At 39.2% G+C, this 21,347-nt stretch overlaps 1 protein-coding gene across 1 annotated transcript in view; it reads right to left on the bottom strand.

Annotated features, from left to right (window-relative positions):
• psmb7 (proteasome 20S subunit beta 7) overlaps nt 1-11,887 on the bottom strand; it is a 39,501-nt gene extending 27,614 nt beyond the window's left edge. Inside the window, exon 1 of the mRNA XM_060935717.1 lies at nt 11,779-11,887. Coding sequence (XP_060791700.1) covers nt 11,779-11,840 — 62 coding nt within the window. The 5' untranslated portion in view covers nt 11,841-11,887. The remainder of the gene's footprint in view (nt 1-11,778) is intronic.
• Nucleotides 11,888-21,347: the final 9,460 nt, after the last annotated feature.

Here is a 21,347-nt window from a genome sequence, read left to right as displayed (position 1 = left end):
TACAGGCCTCTCATCTTTTTAAGTGGGAGAACTTGCACAATTGATGACTGACTAAATACTTTTTTGCCCCACTGTATGTAGTCACAAACACACACACCCCTTAAGTAATCACAAATGTATTCTGATTCATATAACCACAATTACACCAATTTTCTTTTATGATGATTATATACTGATTCAAAGCCAAGTATGTCAATTTTCAGTAAAGAATAAATGAAGTCTATTAAAAGTATTAATAAATTGGTTTATGAATTATAATTACAGTAAAATACAGTAAAGGCATTGAGAGAGCTTATACTGAAGGTTGTTTTCTGTTAAATCGCAGGCCTATTCTAAAAGTGTAATCTTATGGTGTGGGAGACTGGCCAAGGACACAAGTGTTGTGCTAGCTTCCACGTGCGGCCTGTATGTCTTTAACCTTATTTGACCCCAGTCATTTTGAATCATGCATTGCACACTCAATGCTGTGTACCACCTCCTTATTGTGTGTTTTGATTCTTTCTGAATGGACCATTCATACTAGAAAATTTGGCTCAGAGAAGCGTGAGATGTACTGCCCAACAGAAAATGCTGAAGTGATATGACATGACATATTAACCACGTAGGTCGCGTTAACCGACAATTGTCCGTCATTGACGGATTTTTTTTTAGCTATGACGGAAAAATCTGAAGGCCGTCGGTCAATTTGTCGGATGTTTACCATTACCAATAACAGCCTAATAATAACAATAATAAAACATAATGAAACACACAATTGAAATGATTGGCAAGTTGTGGCAGAGTTTTCTTACATACAGTATACATAGTCTTCACTGCCGTCACTTTCAATCTGAGCCGACGTTGCGGCAGTCTTGATGTTCAGTGCACAGGCTACTCATGTATACATTGTAGCCACTGCGCAAGGCTGTTCCCCCCATCGCGCTCCTGACCGCGCTAGGACTTTTCTAACCACTAGCACAGTGAGATGTATTAATGTTTCCCTTCTCTGCAGAAGACACGTCATTTTTGCTATTAAAAAAAGAGATGCATTGGGTTGTTTGTGTCATTTCCCTGCCTGTACGTCTTAATGCAATAGCGCTCATTTAGGCTAGTTGTTTTCTTGTTTTTAAAATGAAACAAATGCCGATTTATTGTATTCTTCCCCAGCAAGCTTAGGAACATCACTGCTCGAATATCTGCTAAACTATCATTTTAATGAGAGCACGGGTAGACAAACTAACATTTAAACATAACTTTGTTTTATTTAAGACCTTCCGTGTCAGCCCACTACGGGTCACCGCAGGGTGCAGCTGCACCACTGGTGCAGAAAGACCGCATGCTGCAGGATTTCCTCCCTATGAAGAGAGTACTAGCAGGGTCGGGAAATCCAACTTTCAGAGGCTCTTGCCGGCTTCTGATCACTTCCCTGGGAGAAATGTTTCCCGACTTCAGAACTTTGGCTGAAGTGGCGCTGGTTATTCCAGTCTCCAGTGTCGCAGCAGAGCGCGGGTTCAGCCTTCAGAATAAAATTAAAACGTCAATGAGAAGTCGTCTGTCCGAGGCAAAGACGCAAAATTTAATGACAATTGCCTCGGCAGCACTCTCCATTGACGACTTTGATTATGCACAAGCGAGCTCCCAATTTAAATCCATGCGGGCCAGAAGGAAGGTTTGAGCTCACGCAAACAGGTCAAATTAGATTGTCACTTAAATCGTTGTAGTGGACTGTTCATATTTTAACTGCAATTGTCTTGCTACGTTGTAAAATAACATTGTTCATATGCCCGTTAAGGCTCAACAGCCGCAATGTTTTTAGCGGAGGGAAAATGGGTTCACAAGTGACCGAACATCAGAATCTCTGTTCATCTTTTTGCATCATAAATACATAAATAAATGATTAAATAATACAAGCTTGTTCTGTGAATTAATTTTTAAATGAAAATGAGTCCATGAAAACACAAGTTATTAAATATATAGCATTTATAGCCTATATACATTGTCATTTAAAAGTTAAAATAAAATGACAGATAACAATGGACAATGACGGAATTTTTACGACCCTGTCCATCAAAATGACGGACAATGAAAAAGTCTAACGCAACCACTGATTAACCAATTAAATTAGTTGTATACACTGTTTTTCTTTGAGACAGCATACAGGCCTAGACATTAAGCATTTACCACCGGTGGCCCATTGGGCCAGTGGAATTGAAAAGTTACTGGCCCAAATGGAAAATGTGGTGGCCTGAATGCGCACGGTACCCAAACCACCACAGGTGCTTGCACAAAGAGGGGGGTCCGGGGGCCTTCCCCCAGAAAACTGATTTTTCAATTCATATTCGTGCATTCTGGTGCATTTTAAGGTGAAATTAATGAAAATAAGATTATTCATATTTTGCTAACACACACACACACACATACATACATACACACACACACACACACACACACACATACATACATACATACATATATATATATAAAATCTTTGTTCACATTGATATTTCATTGTTTGAATTTCTTGTTCTATCAATTTCTTAGTTACATTTAAAAATTTCCTTTGTTCTTGTTCTCTGTTCATTTAACACATGCTGTTGATTACTGTTTTATTAACAATTGTTTGTATAAGTTTTAGAATAAGTTAAGTTTTGCCTCACCATGCAACTAACTTGTTTATAGAATAAGCTTTGCCTGTAACCCACCCTGTGTGATGTAGACATATTTTCCTTTTTTGTCATGGTTTCAACTTTGGCTCATATATTCTCAACATTATAGATATTGAATTCTCACCACTGTAGATATTCTTATAGAAATAGAAGTACAAGGAACTTTTTAAATACACCTTTATATAATAGCCACAAGACACACACAGGCCAGTCCCAAGTCTGGATGAAAGGTGAGGGTGGCATACTAACCCTTATCATGCTGGATTTAAATGGGCATTTTTATTGCCCATGAAGAAGTTTTATTTCTTAATTAAATATCATGAGAATCACTGACAAACCATACATTTCCTGAAAGGGTGGACTTTGGGAAATAATCTAGTGAGATTTTTGCAAAGCCTTACCTGCTCGGGGGTGATTTATAACCCTAATTACCTGTTAATTAGCTAATTAACAGGTATGCTCAGGTGAGCCAAAAAGGGGTGAAATGTTGTATTTTTTTAATAAGACAAGATATAAAAACACCAAATTTTCAGGATATGTCCTTGGGGGAACTAGTAGTACATTTTTGCAAATTCAGCTAATTTGCATAAACCGTTGCCATGGCAACAGCAAATACCCTAGCAACTGGGGGTATACTGGGTTTAGCATGGTCTGGTTGTACCAGAGAGGGTCAAAATGGTTATTTTTGTTGTAATGAACTAATGTAGACCTACTTTGGCTATTTTGATAGATTTCATCATCTTTGGATATTTGAATAATATATGGGATCAGATCTAATTTACCACATTATTTTATCTGTTCTTCTATTTCAGTCATAGCAACCAACATTTATACTTCATTCTTTAATCACTAAAATTTGATACACATGTAGCCATATTTCTTAGCAGTGTATCCTGAAATTGATATTAATATACAAAGTCTGAACGATTTTACACCATCTGAAGCTAAAGCGCGTGTTGAAATTAGGGATGGCGAAAACTAAAAAAAATCTTGACCGACCACCGAGCCTCATTAGCCGGTTAAAGTCGGTTAACTGGCGCGCCTTTTGGCGGATGCCGCCTTTTTCACGGCTGAATCGTGCAGATCCGATTTTTTTTTTTTTGGGGGGGGGGGGCGTTGGAGTGTCTGAATAATTTCATCAGAGTAAATTCTGTATTAAAATTATTCAGACACTCCAACGCCCCCCCCCCCCCAAAAAATCGGATCTGCACGATTCAGCCGTGAAAAAGTCGGCATCTGCGCCTTTAGTTTGTGTGGAGAGATATGATCTGCAATAACATGCATTGTTGGCTACAGACCGAAACATACTTTCAGAATGCACTGGCCAAGGCAGGACTAAACTCGATGTGCCTTCTAATAATAATTAAAAAAAAAAAAAACAGAATAGTAATTTGTAAGCTAAAAAGCCTGTGTCTACACTTTTCTTTCGCCGAGTGGCAGCTGTGTTCAACTGGGGCGGGACATGACTGAATGGGTGTTTCTGATTTGTCAGCTGTCGTCCTTACACCGCATGGCATGCCCCAAGCGTTTACAACACAGAATTCCAGGTTCTCCGCTCCAAAATCGGCAGCTTCAAAATGATTGATTTTTTTTTTTTAACCGACAACCAAAAAAAAAAAAAAAATTAACCAGTTGACGTTGATTCGGTCAACCACCGGTCAAACGGTCATCGGTTAACATCCCTAGTTGAAATGCTGTTTTACGATTTGGCGAGTTGTAAACCAAGTGTGACGTCACGCGCTCTGATTGGCTGCCGAGTTCAAAATGAAGCCGTTCGTTAACACCCGATAGTTAATTTATGCACGATTGTATTTAAACTGTTTACCTGGCCTTTGGCCAGGTTGGGGAGCATGGAGTTTGAACATATTTATATTTGAATTTCACCGTTCTGATGGTCTCCTTGCCACAACCGTCTTCGTCTACAAGATGCTATTTTCCCGCCAAAATGACGCTTCCGAACAGCGCCGAACATCTCCGAAAATGCACGAAGACGACACACTCCTGCCGTGGAGTGGAGCGTGACGAAAACAAAGATGGCGGACCTTGTATCGAAAAGGTGCATTTTACGAACAATTTCTTCACAATTCTGGGTAAAATGAGTAATAAAATTTGTTAATTTGTATCGAAAACGTACTGGCCCACCCAGGCCACTGTTTGGCCAAATTTAGTGGCCCGAAAGACAAACACTGCCGGGCCATCGGGCAAGTGCTAATGTCGAGCCCTGGCATATAAAATGAGAACTTTGTAATTTTGACTCAGTTCACTCTGCAAACCAAACATGGCTTTTATTATTTGATTTAATAAAAGTCTAAACCTTTCTGCAACCTCTTGGACTTTGAATAATTTTTTGCTTGGAGAGTTAGTGTGTTTCCATGACACAGCTAGTCAGGAAACACAAAGACCAATCTGGGCTCATTTCAGTTCACCTACTGCCCTAACCACTCAGAGAACGTTACATCCTCAGCCATTCACCTGGACAAAAAGGACAAGTATGTTAAAATGATGTTCAACATAAACATACCACAAAAACTACTAGGAAACAGCCCTCTGGGCCTTCCAATGAAACTGGATTTTGGACTTTAAGACTTCAGTCCATCAGGACTGACATCAACATGTCCAGCACCACCACATAGAATGCCATGATCCCCCAGAGCTGTGTGCTCAGTCCAATGCAATTTATGCTGCAGACTGATTAGTATTTTGCAAAGGATAGCTCAAACCACATAAACAAGTTTGCAGTATCATCAGTATACAGGGACAAGATGGAGCAGTTCATGGACTAAAGCAGAGACAACAATCAATCTCTCTCTCTCTCTCACACACACACACACGTACACACAATGTTGATGAAATTGGAGATACGGCCAAAGGTTTGAGGACATCTGACCATAACGCTCATGTGCTTTTTGAACATCCCATAATCCAGATTTAGTCTTGAATGCACTATGAAAAATGAATGTTTTTTTAAACAAACATTTGGACTCAAAAAGTGTTCAGACCTATTTATCATGAATTGAGGCAGAGTGAGAGGTTTCACCAAACTGAATTTTTGACCTGTAAAGTAAGGACAAGCAACAATTTCACCATTTAAAAAAAATACAGTTAGAGATGTTTTGTTGAACTAGTCACTTGTATCAACAGAGTTCAGCACTCTCATTTTTGGTTGTATGACCTGCGGTCTCAAAAGTAGCCGGTCACCGGCGGCAAATCGCCGTCTGTGGTTTGTTATGCCGCCGGCTATTGTCAGTCGAGTCACAAAATTTTATATTAAATATTTCTGACGGCAAAAAAAGTTGTGAACGTAAATTACATCCACTATGTCATGTATGTCCGTTGCCGCGTCAACTTTGCTAACATCCTCGACATGAGTGCAGCCATTACTGCCCCTTGTGCCATATGTAAGCCATACTCTGGCTTAGAGAGTGTTCCATGGACTGTGAATGGTTCATACCATCATGTGACTCACAAATGGCAACGAAGAGAGCTGCAAGCGGCTCCATGCTGGATGCATGGCTAAAAAGATCTAGAGGGAAAGGTAAGTACGTTTTGAACGCAAATTTGTCATTGTGTTGATATAGAAAAATAAATGCGTCTTAGTCCACCGTTTCTCAGCCTTGCTTAAGACATTATAATCGCAGATCGTAAAGTTGAGTCTGCGTTTGACAGCTGCTCAAAAAAAAACAAACTGTGTGCGTAACAACATTAATCAAGCTTAAGCTAGATGACCCGCCTCAAATACCCGTCCCGGGTAAATGATATCCCAATTTTAGATGACCTGTTCCAAACCATCCTGCCCCATGAAAAATTCGTACTTGCATCTCTCTTTCTCTTTTATATATATATATATATATATATATATATATATATATATATATATATATATATATATATATATACACACACACACACACACATACTCGTATAATATTTGTTGTGCCTAACCCGCACTAAATAACTAGATTTATATAATTTCTATTCAGTAGGCCCCTACATGATTAGGTTGATGAGATTTGGATAAAAGTTATTTTCAATAGAAATGCTGAGACTGTCAATGAGTGCTGCTAGCTGCTGTTTTTTAATAATGATGAAGTCAGCTGATGAAGTAGATGTAGCTGCATTTTACGGTATGTAACAGTTTATTGACTGCCAAAAAATAAACATTTTGATTATAATTGAAGTTGTTTTGTTCTTCATCTGTATTCAAGATTTCACCATATTCTTCAATAGTATTAGAGAATCTGGAGAAACTTGTCACCTTAGCTTAGTCAAAGTGCACATCAGACTTAAAATTATTATATCATCCATATGTGGATTTCAATCGGACTACTTTTTATGTGTTTGTTTGCAAATATTTCTGAAATTTGATAAAATGACTGAGGTATGGTTTCATATTTCAAGTTTCCAAATAGTATTGATTACCCTTTATTTTCACTGTTAAAAGTTACCAGAGGCCACCATTTCTCAGTGCATTTCATAAAATTTTCCGTGCCCAAAGGGGGGCGCACCCCCCTTTGAAACCCCTCCCCTGCAAGCTTTGCGTGCATTATGTCTGCCGCTGGCAGACATTTTACCATTTTGCACCCTGCTGTAAATTATTTGTACCCTGCTATTCTCCCAAACTTTGAAGCCCCTGTATGGTATGACTAAGCTTACAGTTTAAAAAAAAAACTGGGGGGGGGGGGGCTGGGGGATTGGACTGCCAATCCCATCAATGGGAAAATCCACTCTGAACAATTTATTAATATCCTTTCAGGATGTTTTCATAATTCATGTGGTCTTCAATGGTTTCCAACATCAATTTTGCACTGAAATTCTGAGGTAGCTTTAGTCTAAACTTTTTTCAGCAGCACGTTTCATCTTTGGTTAATGCTGTCCCACATTACACACAAAGCATTTCTACTTCTCGCTGATAGTTGGATCAGGGAGATGTTTCCTCTCTGTATAAAGAGAGCAATGCAGTAGTGCTTTAGCCCAGCGTTTCTCAACCTTTTTTCAGTCACGGCACCCTTCAGAAGTATGCAAATTCTCAAGGCACCCCCATATAAAATATACGCAGTCACGCTGACCCTGGCAGTGACGTTGTGACATGGGAAAGGGGGCCGTGAGACAAATTTTGATGATGCATGAGGCGGCAATGATCTGCATTAGTGTAACTATTGTTTTTTGGAATTTTAATTCATTTTATTTATTTCAATATTAGAATATATAATTTTTGACAGCACCCTGGTTGAGAAAGGCTGCTTTAGTCCATCAGTCCAGCTCTTATCTCCTCACCTGTACACTCTGCTTAAACAGATTACAATGTTAATTAAAGCCGCTAGCGGCTCTGACGGGCCCTCGCACGTGTGGTTCTGCAATCCAGGACATTCCGCCACCCAACAACAACAGTCACATGTCATATATTCATCAAATGTTCAAAGGTGATGTGCATGTTGCAAATGCCATGACTGCTTGATGGATGAGAGATAGACAGACAAAGACTGTAAGTGTGTGTGTGTTTCTGTGGCGTGAAAATGTATATTTATATATGTACAAAACTATACACGTGTCTCCTCCTTATCTCTATCTCACGCTGTACTCTTAAAGTGCTGATGACACGTTTTTGACATCTTTGGCGATGTTTTATAACATAAGTAATTCCCGATGATCCATATATTAATTCACGAAGGCACCTATTTTACAAGTTATGATAAAAAACGCGGCTATTTGGGCAAATTTGACAGGGCTGCAGTACCCAGGAGACGAAAGAGGAGGAGGAGCTATATGACGTCAGCGAAAGAACCTTCCTCCTAACTTACCAGTTTGTTGTTGATGCGACAGGTGTTCAGTTTGTCATTATTAGTATTATTATTATACATACACACATTTTTATATATATATATATATATATATATATATATATATATATATATATATATATATATATATATAAATAAATAAGTTATTATGCCTTCGCATTGTGTTGCCGGCTTTTGCTCCAAAACCTACAAGGATGGGGTAAGTTTATTCAAGTTTCCCAGAGATCCCGAGCTGCATGCGAAGTGGGTGAAGCAAGTCAGGCGCACTCGTGACAAGTGGGAGCCCTCACCAACATCCGTCCTGTGCTCTGAACACTTCGATTTGGATTGTTTTGACACCCTTCCCAGCTTAAAAGAATCTCTTGGGTGTTCAGTTCAGCACAAACGTGTGTTACTACCATCAGCAGTGCCTACACAGTGTTGCCAGATTGGGAGGTTTCCCGCCCAGTTGGGCGGTTTCAAGTGCATTTTGGTGGGTTTTGAACATATTTTGGGCTGGAAAACGTCAGCAGTATCTGTTGGGCGGTTTCAAGTGCATTTTGGTGGGTTTTGAACATATTTTGGGCTGGAAAACGTCAGCAGTATCTGTTGGGCGGTTTCAAGTGCATTTTGGTGGGTTTTGAACATATTTTGGGCTGGAAAACGTCAGCAGTATCTGTTGGGCGGTTTCAAGTGCATTTTGGTGGATTTTGAACATATTTTGGGCTGGAAAACGTATATAAACATATTTGGGCTGGCAACAGATACTGCTGAAGTTTTCCAGCCCAAAATATGTTCAAAACCCACCAAAATGCACTTGAAACCGCCCAACTGGGCGGGATTCCTCCCAATCTCGCAACACTGCCAGTATTCCGGAAGGGGTCTACTAGTAGCTATGCCGGATCCAAAGACAGTCCTCCTGTCAGAACATGTGTTGTGAAACGACATAAGATAAAGGTACGTAGAGCTATAGATTCTACATGATAATCATAAATGTAATCATAAAGTCGGCGTGATATCAGTCATGTATTTGCTTGTGAAAGCTTGCGGCTTTCATGTAACTGCCGCCTAGCAATGAGAGGCAAAGGGTAAAGAGGGTAGGCTATCATAGATTCTATTCGGAAGAGATCAACACAATTCTAGACTCCCAGAAGAGGAAGAGCTAGCACTAGAGAGTTCACCGGCATTTTCATGCGCCATTTCCATTGAGTAGAACCAGAGTAGAACAGCCAGTGAACCGCAGCGTGTTCTCCTGCTGACGTCACAACATGGCCGCGAGCCACGGACCCAGTTTTCTTGCGCTGTGCAATTAAAAGTTGGATATTCGCGTAACAACAGCTTCTTTTCACGTAATTATAACAGAAATCTAACATGTTTGCCATGTTGTATAGTTTATTTAAGAAATTGCATAGAGTCATGTTCGTGTCATCAGCCCTTTAAGTCATCTTAGCTTTCCTGCGTCTGCAGTGTGTGTGTGTGTGTACATGCAGAGTTTTCATATGTCTGCAACAAAATGCACAATGATGGCAGGTCACTATTATTGTGTGTGTCTGTCTGTCAAAGGGAGAGAGAGAGAGAGAGAGAGAGAGAGAGAGAGAGTGAGAAAAAGAGTGTGCTCATAGATGTTGCATGTGAGTGCATGCTTGTGAGAGAGTGTGTATGAGTGTGCACAGAATTGTATGTTACCCATTTTCGTGAGTATTCATGTGTGTGTATATGATTGCAACCATATGAGTGTGTGTGTGTGTGTGTGTGTGCGCGCATGTGCTACATGTATGAGTGTGTTGGTGGCGCTATGTCAGGCATGTCATAGATCAATCCGTCAAAGCATTGAAAATCTTTGGCAAATTTCCTGCTTGGCCAGATGGTGATACTGTGCTAGGCATGTGAATTAGACGTGTCAATATCATCAGTAGCTTTCGGTCCACTAAACAAAAATAATTAGGTGTCGGGGAATATTCTTTTTATGACCTATATTTGATTGACTATGATTCTGCAAAGCATTTTAGGGTCCGTCATTTATATCAAAAATCCCAAAGGGATATCAAAAATCCCTTCACAATTTCTTGGCATCACGTTTGCCAAGTTTGACATGAATCTGACGAACCGTCTAGGAGGCGTACGTTATAAATGACCATGTGTCCAAACGCATATAAGCCCAATTACCTCACTTCCTGTTGGGCGTGACATCATCCAAAGGGTAGAACTTTGGGTAGAACTCCAAAGTTCTACCCATTCATTTCAATGGGAAATGGAAAAAGGGGCGCTATGAAGTCCCTGGGCCATACGTCTGTGGCTGAGAAGCGATTACAATGACTGATGTGTGTATCAAATTTCATGAGTTCTCGTGCATGGGAAATGCCTCAAAAAAGCCTAGCGCGACAAAAAAAATAATAATAATAATCCTTCGAAAAACAATAGGGTCTTCGCACCGAACGGTGCTCGGGCCCTAAATATTGCCATCGTGTGTCATCTCGTAGATCACTAACGAGCTGTAACTCTCAGCCACCGACTCCAAAGCGCTGCATTCAGTAACTCTGAGCCCAACATCTGCTGTTTCTCCGTTGGATATTCTCATTAATGGGACAATAAACATCACTGGAAAATACAACTACTGACGAAAATAAAAAGCGCCCAGATCACAAAACACATCATATAACACGTGTTTCAGGGAGAAATGAGCTAAAAGGGATAAATAAATTAGGGATAAAATTAGTTCATATGTTTAGTCTTTTTTTCCTGTAAATCTGCTTTGCGACAGTGTCTGTTGGTAAAAGCGTAAGACAAATAAACTGACTTGACTAAAAAGATACAGCTCATTTGCAGTCTGTTACTATGGCTCTTTTCGGGCGGGGGAGTGAACCATAAAAGAGCAGATAAGTTTATAACGTTTATATTATTGATTTAGAAACATTATTGTTACATAACTCGAACTTAAAAAAAAATTAAATCCCAAACCTAGTCTCCAGGCCTAATCCTAAACGGCTCTCTTAGACATAACGTATTTATAGCTTTACATTCTATGAAGTGGACATATAGCATATGGCTAACTGGTGCACCGGTATAAGCAATGAATTTGCACAGATAAAATCCTTTTAAAATTAGGAAGTACTCAGCAATAAGAAAAAAATATATAATAAATTAAAGAACCGTATACATTTTGTGATGAACTACATTTCTTACTAACCGCAAAATAGTTGGAAGAAAATCTGCTGAATCATTCATACAGATCGTTAGCGTATTAGCTACTTCATGAGCAAATAATAAAAATGAAGCGTAATCCAAAAATGAACAATTTAAATATCGCAGAAGTCAAATACACCACGTGTATGTACTTTATATTATTCTACTCTTACCTCTTACAGTTTTCGAAACTGAAACCTCCGAACTGAGGCTGACATACACACGCTGTCGCCATGACCGAAACTCTTATTTCCCGGAAAAGGCCCGGCGCTATAGCTCAGTAGTCTCAGTACTCTTTCGACAACTTCCTGTAACAACTCGGAAGTGCGTCACATCTACATCACAGGTGGGACCACTGGCTGAAAAAGGTGAGGAAAGGGATCTGAATGATCATGTCTTTAGCCATCTCGAGACCCTTAGTGATAAAGATTTTATTTTTTATTATGAAAATTCCACAAACAAATCACTGGAATATGTGGTGAACTACTTTATTTTGCAGGCAAAATTTTTCCTTCATAAAAAAATGGCAAAAAAACCACAGCCTTCCTTCTGTGAGTTTATTTTGGAGTTAGACTCGCTCCTCAACTCCCTCCGTGTTGTAAGAAAAAACAAACAAACAAAAACCCGACAGGCTACTGTGCCTGTTCCACACAGTCCTAAAATGATAATTGTATTTCCTCCCCCCATTTCTGTAAATAGTGATGATGTATTATTGTGCCGCTGCTGTGTCGTCCTTGTGATGCTGGTGTTGAATGTTGTGTAATATGCATAAAGGGGGGGACAACCTGGAGTATATTTTAAAATAGGAACGCACTTTCCCTCGGTAATAAGCATAAACATATCTGAAAGCGATTTCTTTAGTCTAATCCATTTATTTCGAATGGTGAATCCTTTATTCTGCAATATACAACCCCGATTCCAAAAAAGTTGGGACAAAGTACAAATTGTAAATAAAAACGGAATGCAATGATGTGGAAGTTTCAAAATTCCATATTTTATTCAGAATAGAACATAGATTACATATCAAATGTTTAAACTGAGAAAATGTATCATTTAAAGAGAAAAATTAGGTGATTTTAAATTTCATGACAACAACACATCTCAAAAAAGTTGGGACAAGGCCATGTTTACCACTGTGAGACATCCCCTTTTCTCTTTACAACAGTCTGTAAACGTCTGGGGACTGAGGAGACAAGTTGCTCAAGTTTAGGGATAGGAATGTTAACCCATTCTTGTCTAATGTAGGATTCTAGTTGCTCAACTGTCTTAGGTCTTTTTTGTCGTATCTTCCGTTTTATGATGCGCCAAATGTTTTCTATGGGTAAAAGATCTGGACTGCAGGCTGGCCAGTTCAGTACCCGGACCCTTCTTCTACGCAGCCATGATGCTGTAATTGATGCAGTATGTGGTTTGGCATTGTCATGTTGGAAAATAAAAGGTCTTCCCTGAAAGAGACGTTGTCTGGATGGGAGCAAATGTTGCTCTAGAATCTGGATATACCTTTCAGCATTGATGGTGTCTTTCCAGATGTGTAAGCTGCCCATGCCACACGCACTAATGCAACCCCATACCATCAGAGATGCAGGCTTCTGAACTGAACGCTGATGACAACTTGGATCATCCTTCTCCTCTTTAGTCCGAATGACACGGCGTCCATGATTGCCATAAAGAACTTCAAATTTTGATTCGTCTGACCACAGAACAGTTTTCCACTTTGCCACAGTCCATTTTAAATGAGCCTTGGCCCAGAGAAGACGTCTGCGCTTCTGGATCGTGTTTAGATACGGCTTCTTCTTTGAACTATAGAGTTTTAGCTGGCAACGGCGGATGGCACGGTGAATTGTGTTCACAGATAATGTTCTCTGGAAATATTCCTGAGCCCATTTTGTGATTTCCAATACAGAAGCATGCCTGTATGTGATGCAGTGCCGTCTAAGGGCCTGAAGATCACGGGCACCCAGTATGGTTTTCCGGCCTTGACCCTTACGCACAGAGATTCTTCCAGATTCTCTGAATCTTTTGATGATATTATGCACTGTAGATGATGATATGTTCAAACTCTTTGCAATTTTACACTGTCAAACTCCTTTCTGATATTGCTCCACTATTTGTCGGCGCAGAATTAGGGGGATTGGTGATCCTCTTCCCATCTTTACTTCTGAGAGCCGCTGCCACTCCAAGATGCTGTTTTTATACCCAGTCATGTTAATGATCTATTGCCAATTGACCTAATGAGTTGCAATTTGGTCCTCCAGCTGTTCCTTTTTTGTACCTTTAACTTTTCCAGCCTCTTATTGCCCCTGTCCCAACTTTTTTGAGATGTGTTGCTGTCATGAAATTTCAAATGAGCCAATATTTGGCATTAAATTTCAAAATGTCTCACTTTCGACATTTGATATGTTTGTCTATATTCTATTGTGAATACAATATCAGTTTTTGAGATTTGTAAATTATTGCATTCCGTTTTTATTTAGAATTTGTACTTTGTCCCAACTTTTTTGGAATCGGGGTTGTATTTAATGTATATTTACTATATGTAGCATAGTTAGTATGTTTTATTCAAAGTTTTTTTTAAATTATTTAAGTATCTAATAGTAAAATTTGATATTTTGTTTACCGGGCTATGTGCAATAGTTATATTAAAAGTTAAAGTCCTTCCCACGCCATGTGGCAGCGCCGATCTCCATTTCCACAGCCCTTGGCCTCACGCCTATTACATAGCTAGGGTTACAGTGGGGGGCTAGTCCTCTGGTAACCACGAGAGTTTAACTCCCCACTCACATCTGTATTGCAGCGTGCCTTGCCCGATGGTAGGTACCATTTTTGTGATGGTCTTTGGGATGACCCGACCGTGAATAGAACTCCCGATCGAGAGGCGGACACGCTACCACTAGGCCACTAGCTGGTTGCAATAGTTATATGCAGCAGTTATATTGACGTAAGCCAGTGGAATGAAATTTCGTTCAGATGTGCATTCTGAATGTACAGGTGAATGACAAAGTTATCTATCTATATGCACTCACCGGCAATTTTAATAGGAACACCTGTACACCTGCTCATTCATGCATTTTATAGCTTTTTTTTTTTTATTAGATCAAATCAAGTATACAAAGAGTATACAATACAATAGCATTGGTGCAACTACGCCGGGGGATGTACATTACAAAATAAAACAAAAACAAAAAACAGATCATAAAAACACATTGTATAGCACAAAAAGTGTTTGTGTTTTGACAGCCTTCTTATTATTGCTGCTAGAAATTGTGGTTACATACTGTTTATGTCTATAGTAAGTTCTGTAAAATTAGTTTTTTTATTCTGAAATTTAGACTTATAAATGTAGTATTTTGTCAATATTATTAACAAATTAATCAAATAAAAATGAGAGGCAAGATTTCTGCTGTCATAAAAGCCAGACAAGACATTCTCCCATTTCAGACTAAAGTCTGAGTGAATGGAGTCGATAATAAGACGAGTAAGCTTATTCCACAAAAGTTTTGAATAAAGGCAAAGTCAAAATAAATGAATAAGGGTTTCTCTTTCTACCCCACAAAAAGAACAATTGACAATGATGTCTTTTTTTTAAATTTCTGCAAATCAAAATTGGTAGGATAAAATCTATGTAGCATTTTGAAAGATATTTCTTTCACCTTATTGGTCAAAAACAATTTGTGTGGTAATAGCCAAACTTTTTCCCAACAGATCTCCCCCACCAAATTAGACCAGTGTGACAAAGAGCAAGGAGTAGTAATGAGATCTTGTTGGAAAAGAATACGAATAGTTTTGTTTACATTCCTGTGTGGTGAAAGACAACTCTTTCCAATACTTGTCACACACACTGCCCAGTGATTTTATAGCGGAGCTCCCCATGACTTTTGTGACCGTATGACGTCAGTACGTACGAATGACGTCTATGTACCACTACAGGGAGCCTGATCGGGGGGTTTTGTTTTGTTTTTTTCTTCCCAATACTTTATTCAGAACATATGGTACAAACAAACAAGGCACTTCAAAGTCACATATAATTCTTTCTTTTAGTTAAGCAAAATAAAAATAATAATAAAATAAAGTAAAATAAACAAACAAAATATAAAGGGCTTTCTCATATTAACTTAAAGGTATCAAATAATGAAAACAATTTCAGGGCTTTTTTAAATAATTAATTCGCTTTAACGACTTACTTAAGACCTTAAGTTCATTTCCTCCACCTAATCAGACAGGGTTTTGTTTTAAAATACCTGCATTTATGTATAAAGAATTTTCCAAGTATTAATAAAACATTAACAACAAACTCTAGATTTCTATAATCAATAAACACACCAAATTTGACCATCTTTACAGTCAGAGGTGACAAATAAATGTTTTTGGACTGCAGCCAGCTTTGCATATCGTTCCAAAAAGGTTGTACTAAGTCGCAATTTAAAAAAATACATGTTCCAGATCCTCAATTTCTTTCTCACAAAATACACAATTGTTTACATCAAAATTAAATCTTAATCTTTGAGATTCGTTTGTCGGATAGATTTTGTTTAAGATTTTAAAATTTACTTCTTTAACTTTCGAGGGAAGAGGAAATGACAATTTTGTCTTATTTTCTTTACCTCTTCAACTTCAAATCCTTTGAGAATATGAAATCTTCTGATTGGACTGGGATAACATTCCTGCATCAGCATGTACAGTGGTGCTTGAAAGTTTGTGAACCCATTAGAATTTTCTATATTTCTGCATAAATAGGACCTAAAACATCATCAGATTTTCACACAAGTCCTAAAAGTAGATAAAGAGAACCCAGTTAAACAAATGAGACAAAAATATTATACTTGATCATTTATTTATTGAGGAAAATGATCCAATATTACATATCTGTGAGTGGCAAAAGTATGTGAATCTCTAGGATTAGCAGTTAATTTGAAGGTGAAATTAGAGTCAGTTGTTTTCAATCAGGTGTGAGTGGGCATCCTGTTTTATTTAAAGAACAGGGATCTATCAAAGTCTGATCTTCATAACACATGTTTGTGGAAGTGTATCATGGCACAAACAAAGGAGATTTCTGAGGACCTCAGAAAAAACGTTGTTGATGCTCATCAGGCTGGGAAAGGTTACAAAACCATCTCTAAAGAGTTTGGACTCCACCAATCCACAGTCAGACAGATTGTGTACAAATGGAAGAAATTCAAGACCATTGTTACCCTCCCCAGGAGTGGTCGACCAACAAAGATCACTCCAAGAGCAAGGTGTGTAATAGTCGGCGAGGTCACAAAGGACCCCAGGGTAACTTCTAAGCAACTGAAGGCCTCTCTCACATTGGCTAATGTTCATGAGTCCACCATCAGGAGAACACTGAACAACAATGGTGTGCATGGCAGGGTTGCAAGGAGAAAGCCATTGCTCTCCAAAAAGAACATTGCTGCTCATCTGCAGTTTGCTAAAGATCACGTGGACAAGCCAGAAGGCTATTGGAAAATTGTTTTGTGGATGGATGAGACCAAAATAGAACTTTTTGGTTTCAATGAGAAGTGTTATGTTTGTAGAAAGGAAAACACTGCATTCCAGCATTAGAACCTTATCCCATCTGTGAAACATGGTGATGGTAGTATCATAGTTTGGGCCTGTTTTGCTGCATCTGGGCCAGGACGGCTTGTCATCATTGACGGAACAATGAATTCTGAATTATCCCAGCGAATTCTAAAGGAAAATGTCAGGACATCTGTCCATGAACTGAATCTCAAGAGAAGGTGGGTCATGCAGCAAGACAACGACCCTAAGCACACAAGTCGTTCTACCAAAGAAGGGTTAAAGAAGAATAAAGTTAATGTTTTGGAATGGCCAAGTCAAAGTCCTGACCTTAATCCAATCGAAATGTTGTGGAAGGACCTGAAGCGAGCAGTTCGTGTGAGGAAACCCAGCAACATCCCAGAGTTGAAGTCATTCTGTACGGAGGAATGGGCTAAAATTCCTCCAAGCCGGTGTGCAGGACTGATCAACAGTTACCAGAAATGTTTAGTTGCAGTTATTGCTGCACAAGGAGGTCACACCAGTTACTGAAAGCAAAGGTTCACATACTTTTGCCACTCACAGGTATGTAATATTGGATCATTTTCCTCAATAAATAAATGACCAAGTATGATATTTTTGTCTCATTTGTTTTACTGGGTTCTCTTTATCTACTTTTAGGACTTGTGTGAAAATCTGATGTTGTTTTAGGTCATATTTATGCAGAAATATAGAAAATTCTAAAGGGTTCACAAACTTTCAAGCACCACTGTAGCTGAACATGTGCTGTATACAAAAAAGTAATCTCATCTCATCTTATCTCATTATCTGTAGCCGCTTTATCCTGTTCTACAGGGTCGCAGGCAAGCTGGAGCCTATCCCAGCTGACTACGGGTGAAAGGCGGGGTACACCCTGGACAAGTCGCCAGGTCATCACAGGGCTGACACATAGACACAGACAGCCATTCACACTCACATTCACACCTATGGTCAATTTAGAGTCATCAGTTAACCTAACCTGCATGTCTTTGGACTGTGGGGGAAACCGGAGCACCCGGAGGAAACCCACGCGGACACGGGGAGAACATGCAAACTCCGCACAGAAAGGCCCTCGCCGGCCACGGGGCTCGAACCTGGACCTTCTTGTTGTGAGGCGACAGCGCTAACCACTACACCACCGTGCCACCCACAAAAAAGTCATATGACTTTGAAAATAGTGCTTAGATTTGTTGAAATTGACAACAAAATCAGAGCATGCCAAAATCATTAGAGTACCAGAAAATACCCTCAGACCCCAGAGGTTTAAATGTTTCCCTTTAAACCACTCCAGTGTAACATTAGCAGTATGTTTAGGGTCATTGTCCAGCTGGAACATGAACCTTCATCCCAGTCTCAAACATTTGGCTGACTTAAACAAGTTTTCTTCCAGAATTGCCCTGTATTTAGTGCCATCCATTTTACCTTCAATCCTGACCAGCTTTCCTGTCCCTGCAGATAAAAAAAAATCCCCACAGCATGATGCTGCCACCACTATGCTTCACTGTAGGAATGGTGTTCTCAGGGTGTTGGGTTTGTGCCACACATGGCATTTCCCATGATTGCCAAAAAGATCAATTTTAGTCTCATTTGACCAGAGAAACTTCTTCCATGTGTTTGGTGAGTCTGCCACATGCTGTTGGGCAAACTCCAAATGTGTTTTCTTATTTTCTTCTGGACCCTTTTTCATAAAGCCCCACTCTGTGGAGTGTACAACTTTAAAGTGGTCCTTTGGACAGATACTCCCATCTCTACTGTGGATCTTTGCAGCTCCTTCGGTGTTATCTTTGGTGTCTTTGTTGTGTCTTTGATTAATGCCCTCCTTGCCCGGTCTGTGAGTTTTGGTGGGCGGCCTTCTCTTGTCAGGTTTGTAGTGGTGCCATATTCTTTCCATTTTGCTATAATGGATTTAATGGTGCTCCCTAGGACAGGGCTTTTCAAAGTGTGGGGCGCGCCCCCCCTGGGGGGCGCCAGAGTTCTTCAGGGGGGGCGCAACGTGAGAGACAAAATGGATGGGTTTTTAGTACCGAAAGCTACAGGGAGTGAGGAGACAAAGTCTGGGCCAAGCAAAAAAACAGAGCCTCCAGGATGTTGCGATTTGCAACTTCAGCGCAAATTCAACCAATCCCCGCGAATTCAGGGTGGTGTTGCAATTATATCCAATCACCGCAACTTTCCCGCAAATTTGACCAATCGTTGGCGTCGTCTTGAGGTGACGTCGACAAACTACCTTCCGCCTTACTTCCGTGTGTTCAAGAGAAGCAGCATGCGCGTCGTGTTGCCAGATTAGACGATTTCAAGTGCATTTTGACGGGTTTTGAACATATTTTGGACTGGAAAACATCAGCAGTATCTGGCAACACTGAAAGTGTGTTATGTTTACAGTGAAGGACTGTGTGCACTTTATTTTTTTTTTTTTACTTAATACAAGAAATTAATGGATGCCAACATTTTTGCCAAAATGGTATTTTATTTTCCATTGTTTAGGCAGCTTCAGCATCATACTGTGAGATTCTGTTCAAATTGTTTTTTTTCTTCTATGAAGCCTGAGCCATTTATTTTATTAGTTTATAATTATTGTTTAATTTAGTCTTCAGGAGAGACTGCCTGCACACAGTACTAGTATTAATAGTTTTTTTTTTCTTACATGAAAGCTGAGGCATTTATATTATATTTGAAGGTAACTTCATGTTGTGCTGTGAGGTTCTCTGCACTTTAACTTTTGAACCAACAGGTGCATTTGGATCAGTAAAGCCGATTTTTCTGCATTTTTGTAGTTCTGGTAATCTTTTATATTGGTAAAGTTGTTTATAGGACCATTTCTCTTTGTTTTTTTAATCAATAGTTTTTCAGTAATAACTTAATATTTAACATATCACTCAATTTTAATCACAAAAAGAGAAAATCGCAACAATTTCTCGCAACTTTCACTTCCTCCCGCAATGTAATCGCAACAAAAACCTAAAAAACATCGCAACTTTCATCGCAATTTTTTTGGAAAAACCCCCGCAACATCAGACATTTTAGTCCGCAACAATCACAAAAAAGGCCCGCGGAATCCTGGGGGACTGGAAAAAGAAGGAAGTATGACCATGATTATTTAAAGTTTGGATTTTCATGGACTGGATCTGAAGATGCTCCACTGCCACAGTGTGTTGTCTGCCAAGAGATGCTAGCTAACGATGCTATGAGATGTTTAAAATGTGTAAAACAAGATGTTTTAAAAAGCACAGATGTTTAAAATGTGAAAAAGAAAAAAAATGTGTACAACAACCATTTTTTAAAAATACGAATGGAACATTAAGTATAGCAACAACAAAAATTGTAAGGGGGGGCGCTGTTGTTTATTTGCTCTCTGAGGGGGGGCTGACTCTCCCACACTTTGAAAACCCCTGCCCTAGGATATTCAAAGTTTGGAATATTTTTTATAACCCAACCATGATCTCCACACTTTTGTCTTTGACATGTTTGGAGTGCTCCTTGGTTTTCATGTTGCTTGCTTAGTAATGTTGCAGAGTGAGGGACTTCCAGAACAGGTTGATTTATTCAGACATTATGTGACAGATCACGTGACACTTTGATTGCATACAGGTGGATCTTAATCAACTAATTATGTGACTTATGAAGTGAATTGGTTTGATCATCTCTTATTTAGTGGTTTCATACTAAAGGGGGTGAATACCTATGCACGCTCCAGATTTCTGTTTTTTCATCTTGTTTGTCACAATAAAACAACAATTTTCACCTTTAAAGTGGTAGACATGTGTAAATCAAATGGTGCTAACCCCCCAAAAATCCATTTTAATTCCATCTTGTAATGCAACAAAACAGGGCAAACACCAAGGGGGATGAATACTTTTGCAAGACACTGTAGCTAACCAAAGGTTTAGTCTATTGTGTCTCCTGCACCTGTTTCTCTCACATGAGACACACTGAAGTTATTTGTATAATACTCGTACTCAAAACCTGAGTATTGCAGTTCTGCATTGAAGCATTTCAGCAGATATTCAATGAAAAGACATACATGTTCATTTGTACAACCCCGATTCCAAAAAAGTTGGGACAAAGTACAAATTGTAAATAAAAACGGAATGCAATAATTTACAAATCTTAAAAACTGATATTGTATTCGCAATAAAACATAGACAACATATCAAATGTCGAGAGTGAGACATTTTGAAATTTCATGCCAAATATTGGCTCATTTGAAATT

Source organism: Neoarius graeffei, chromosome 12 (genome assembly GCF_027579695.1).
Source record: "Neoarius graeffei isolate fNeoGra1 chromosome 12, fNeoGra1.pri, whole genome shotgun sequence".
Classification (NCBI taxonomy): Eukaryota; Metazoa; Chordata; class Actinopteri; order Siluriformes; family Ariidae; genus Neoarius; species Neoarius graeffei.
The sequence above is the reverse complement of the archived record's forward strand: the minus strand, read 5'-3'. Positions and strand labels throughout refer to the sequence as shown.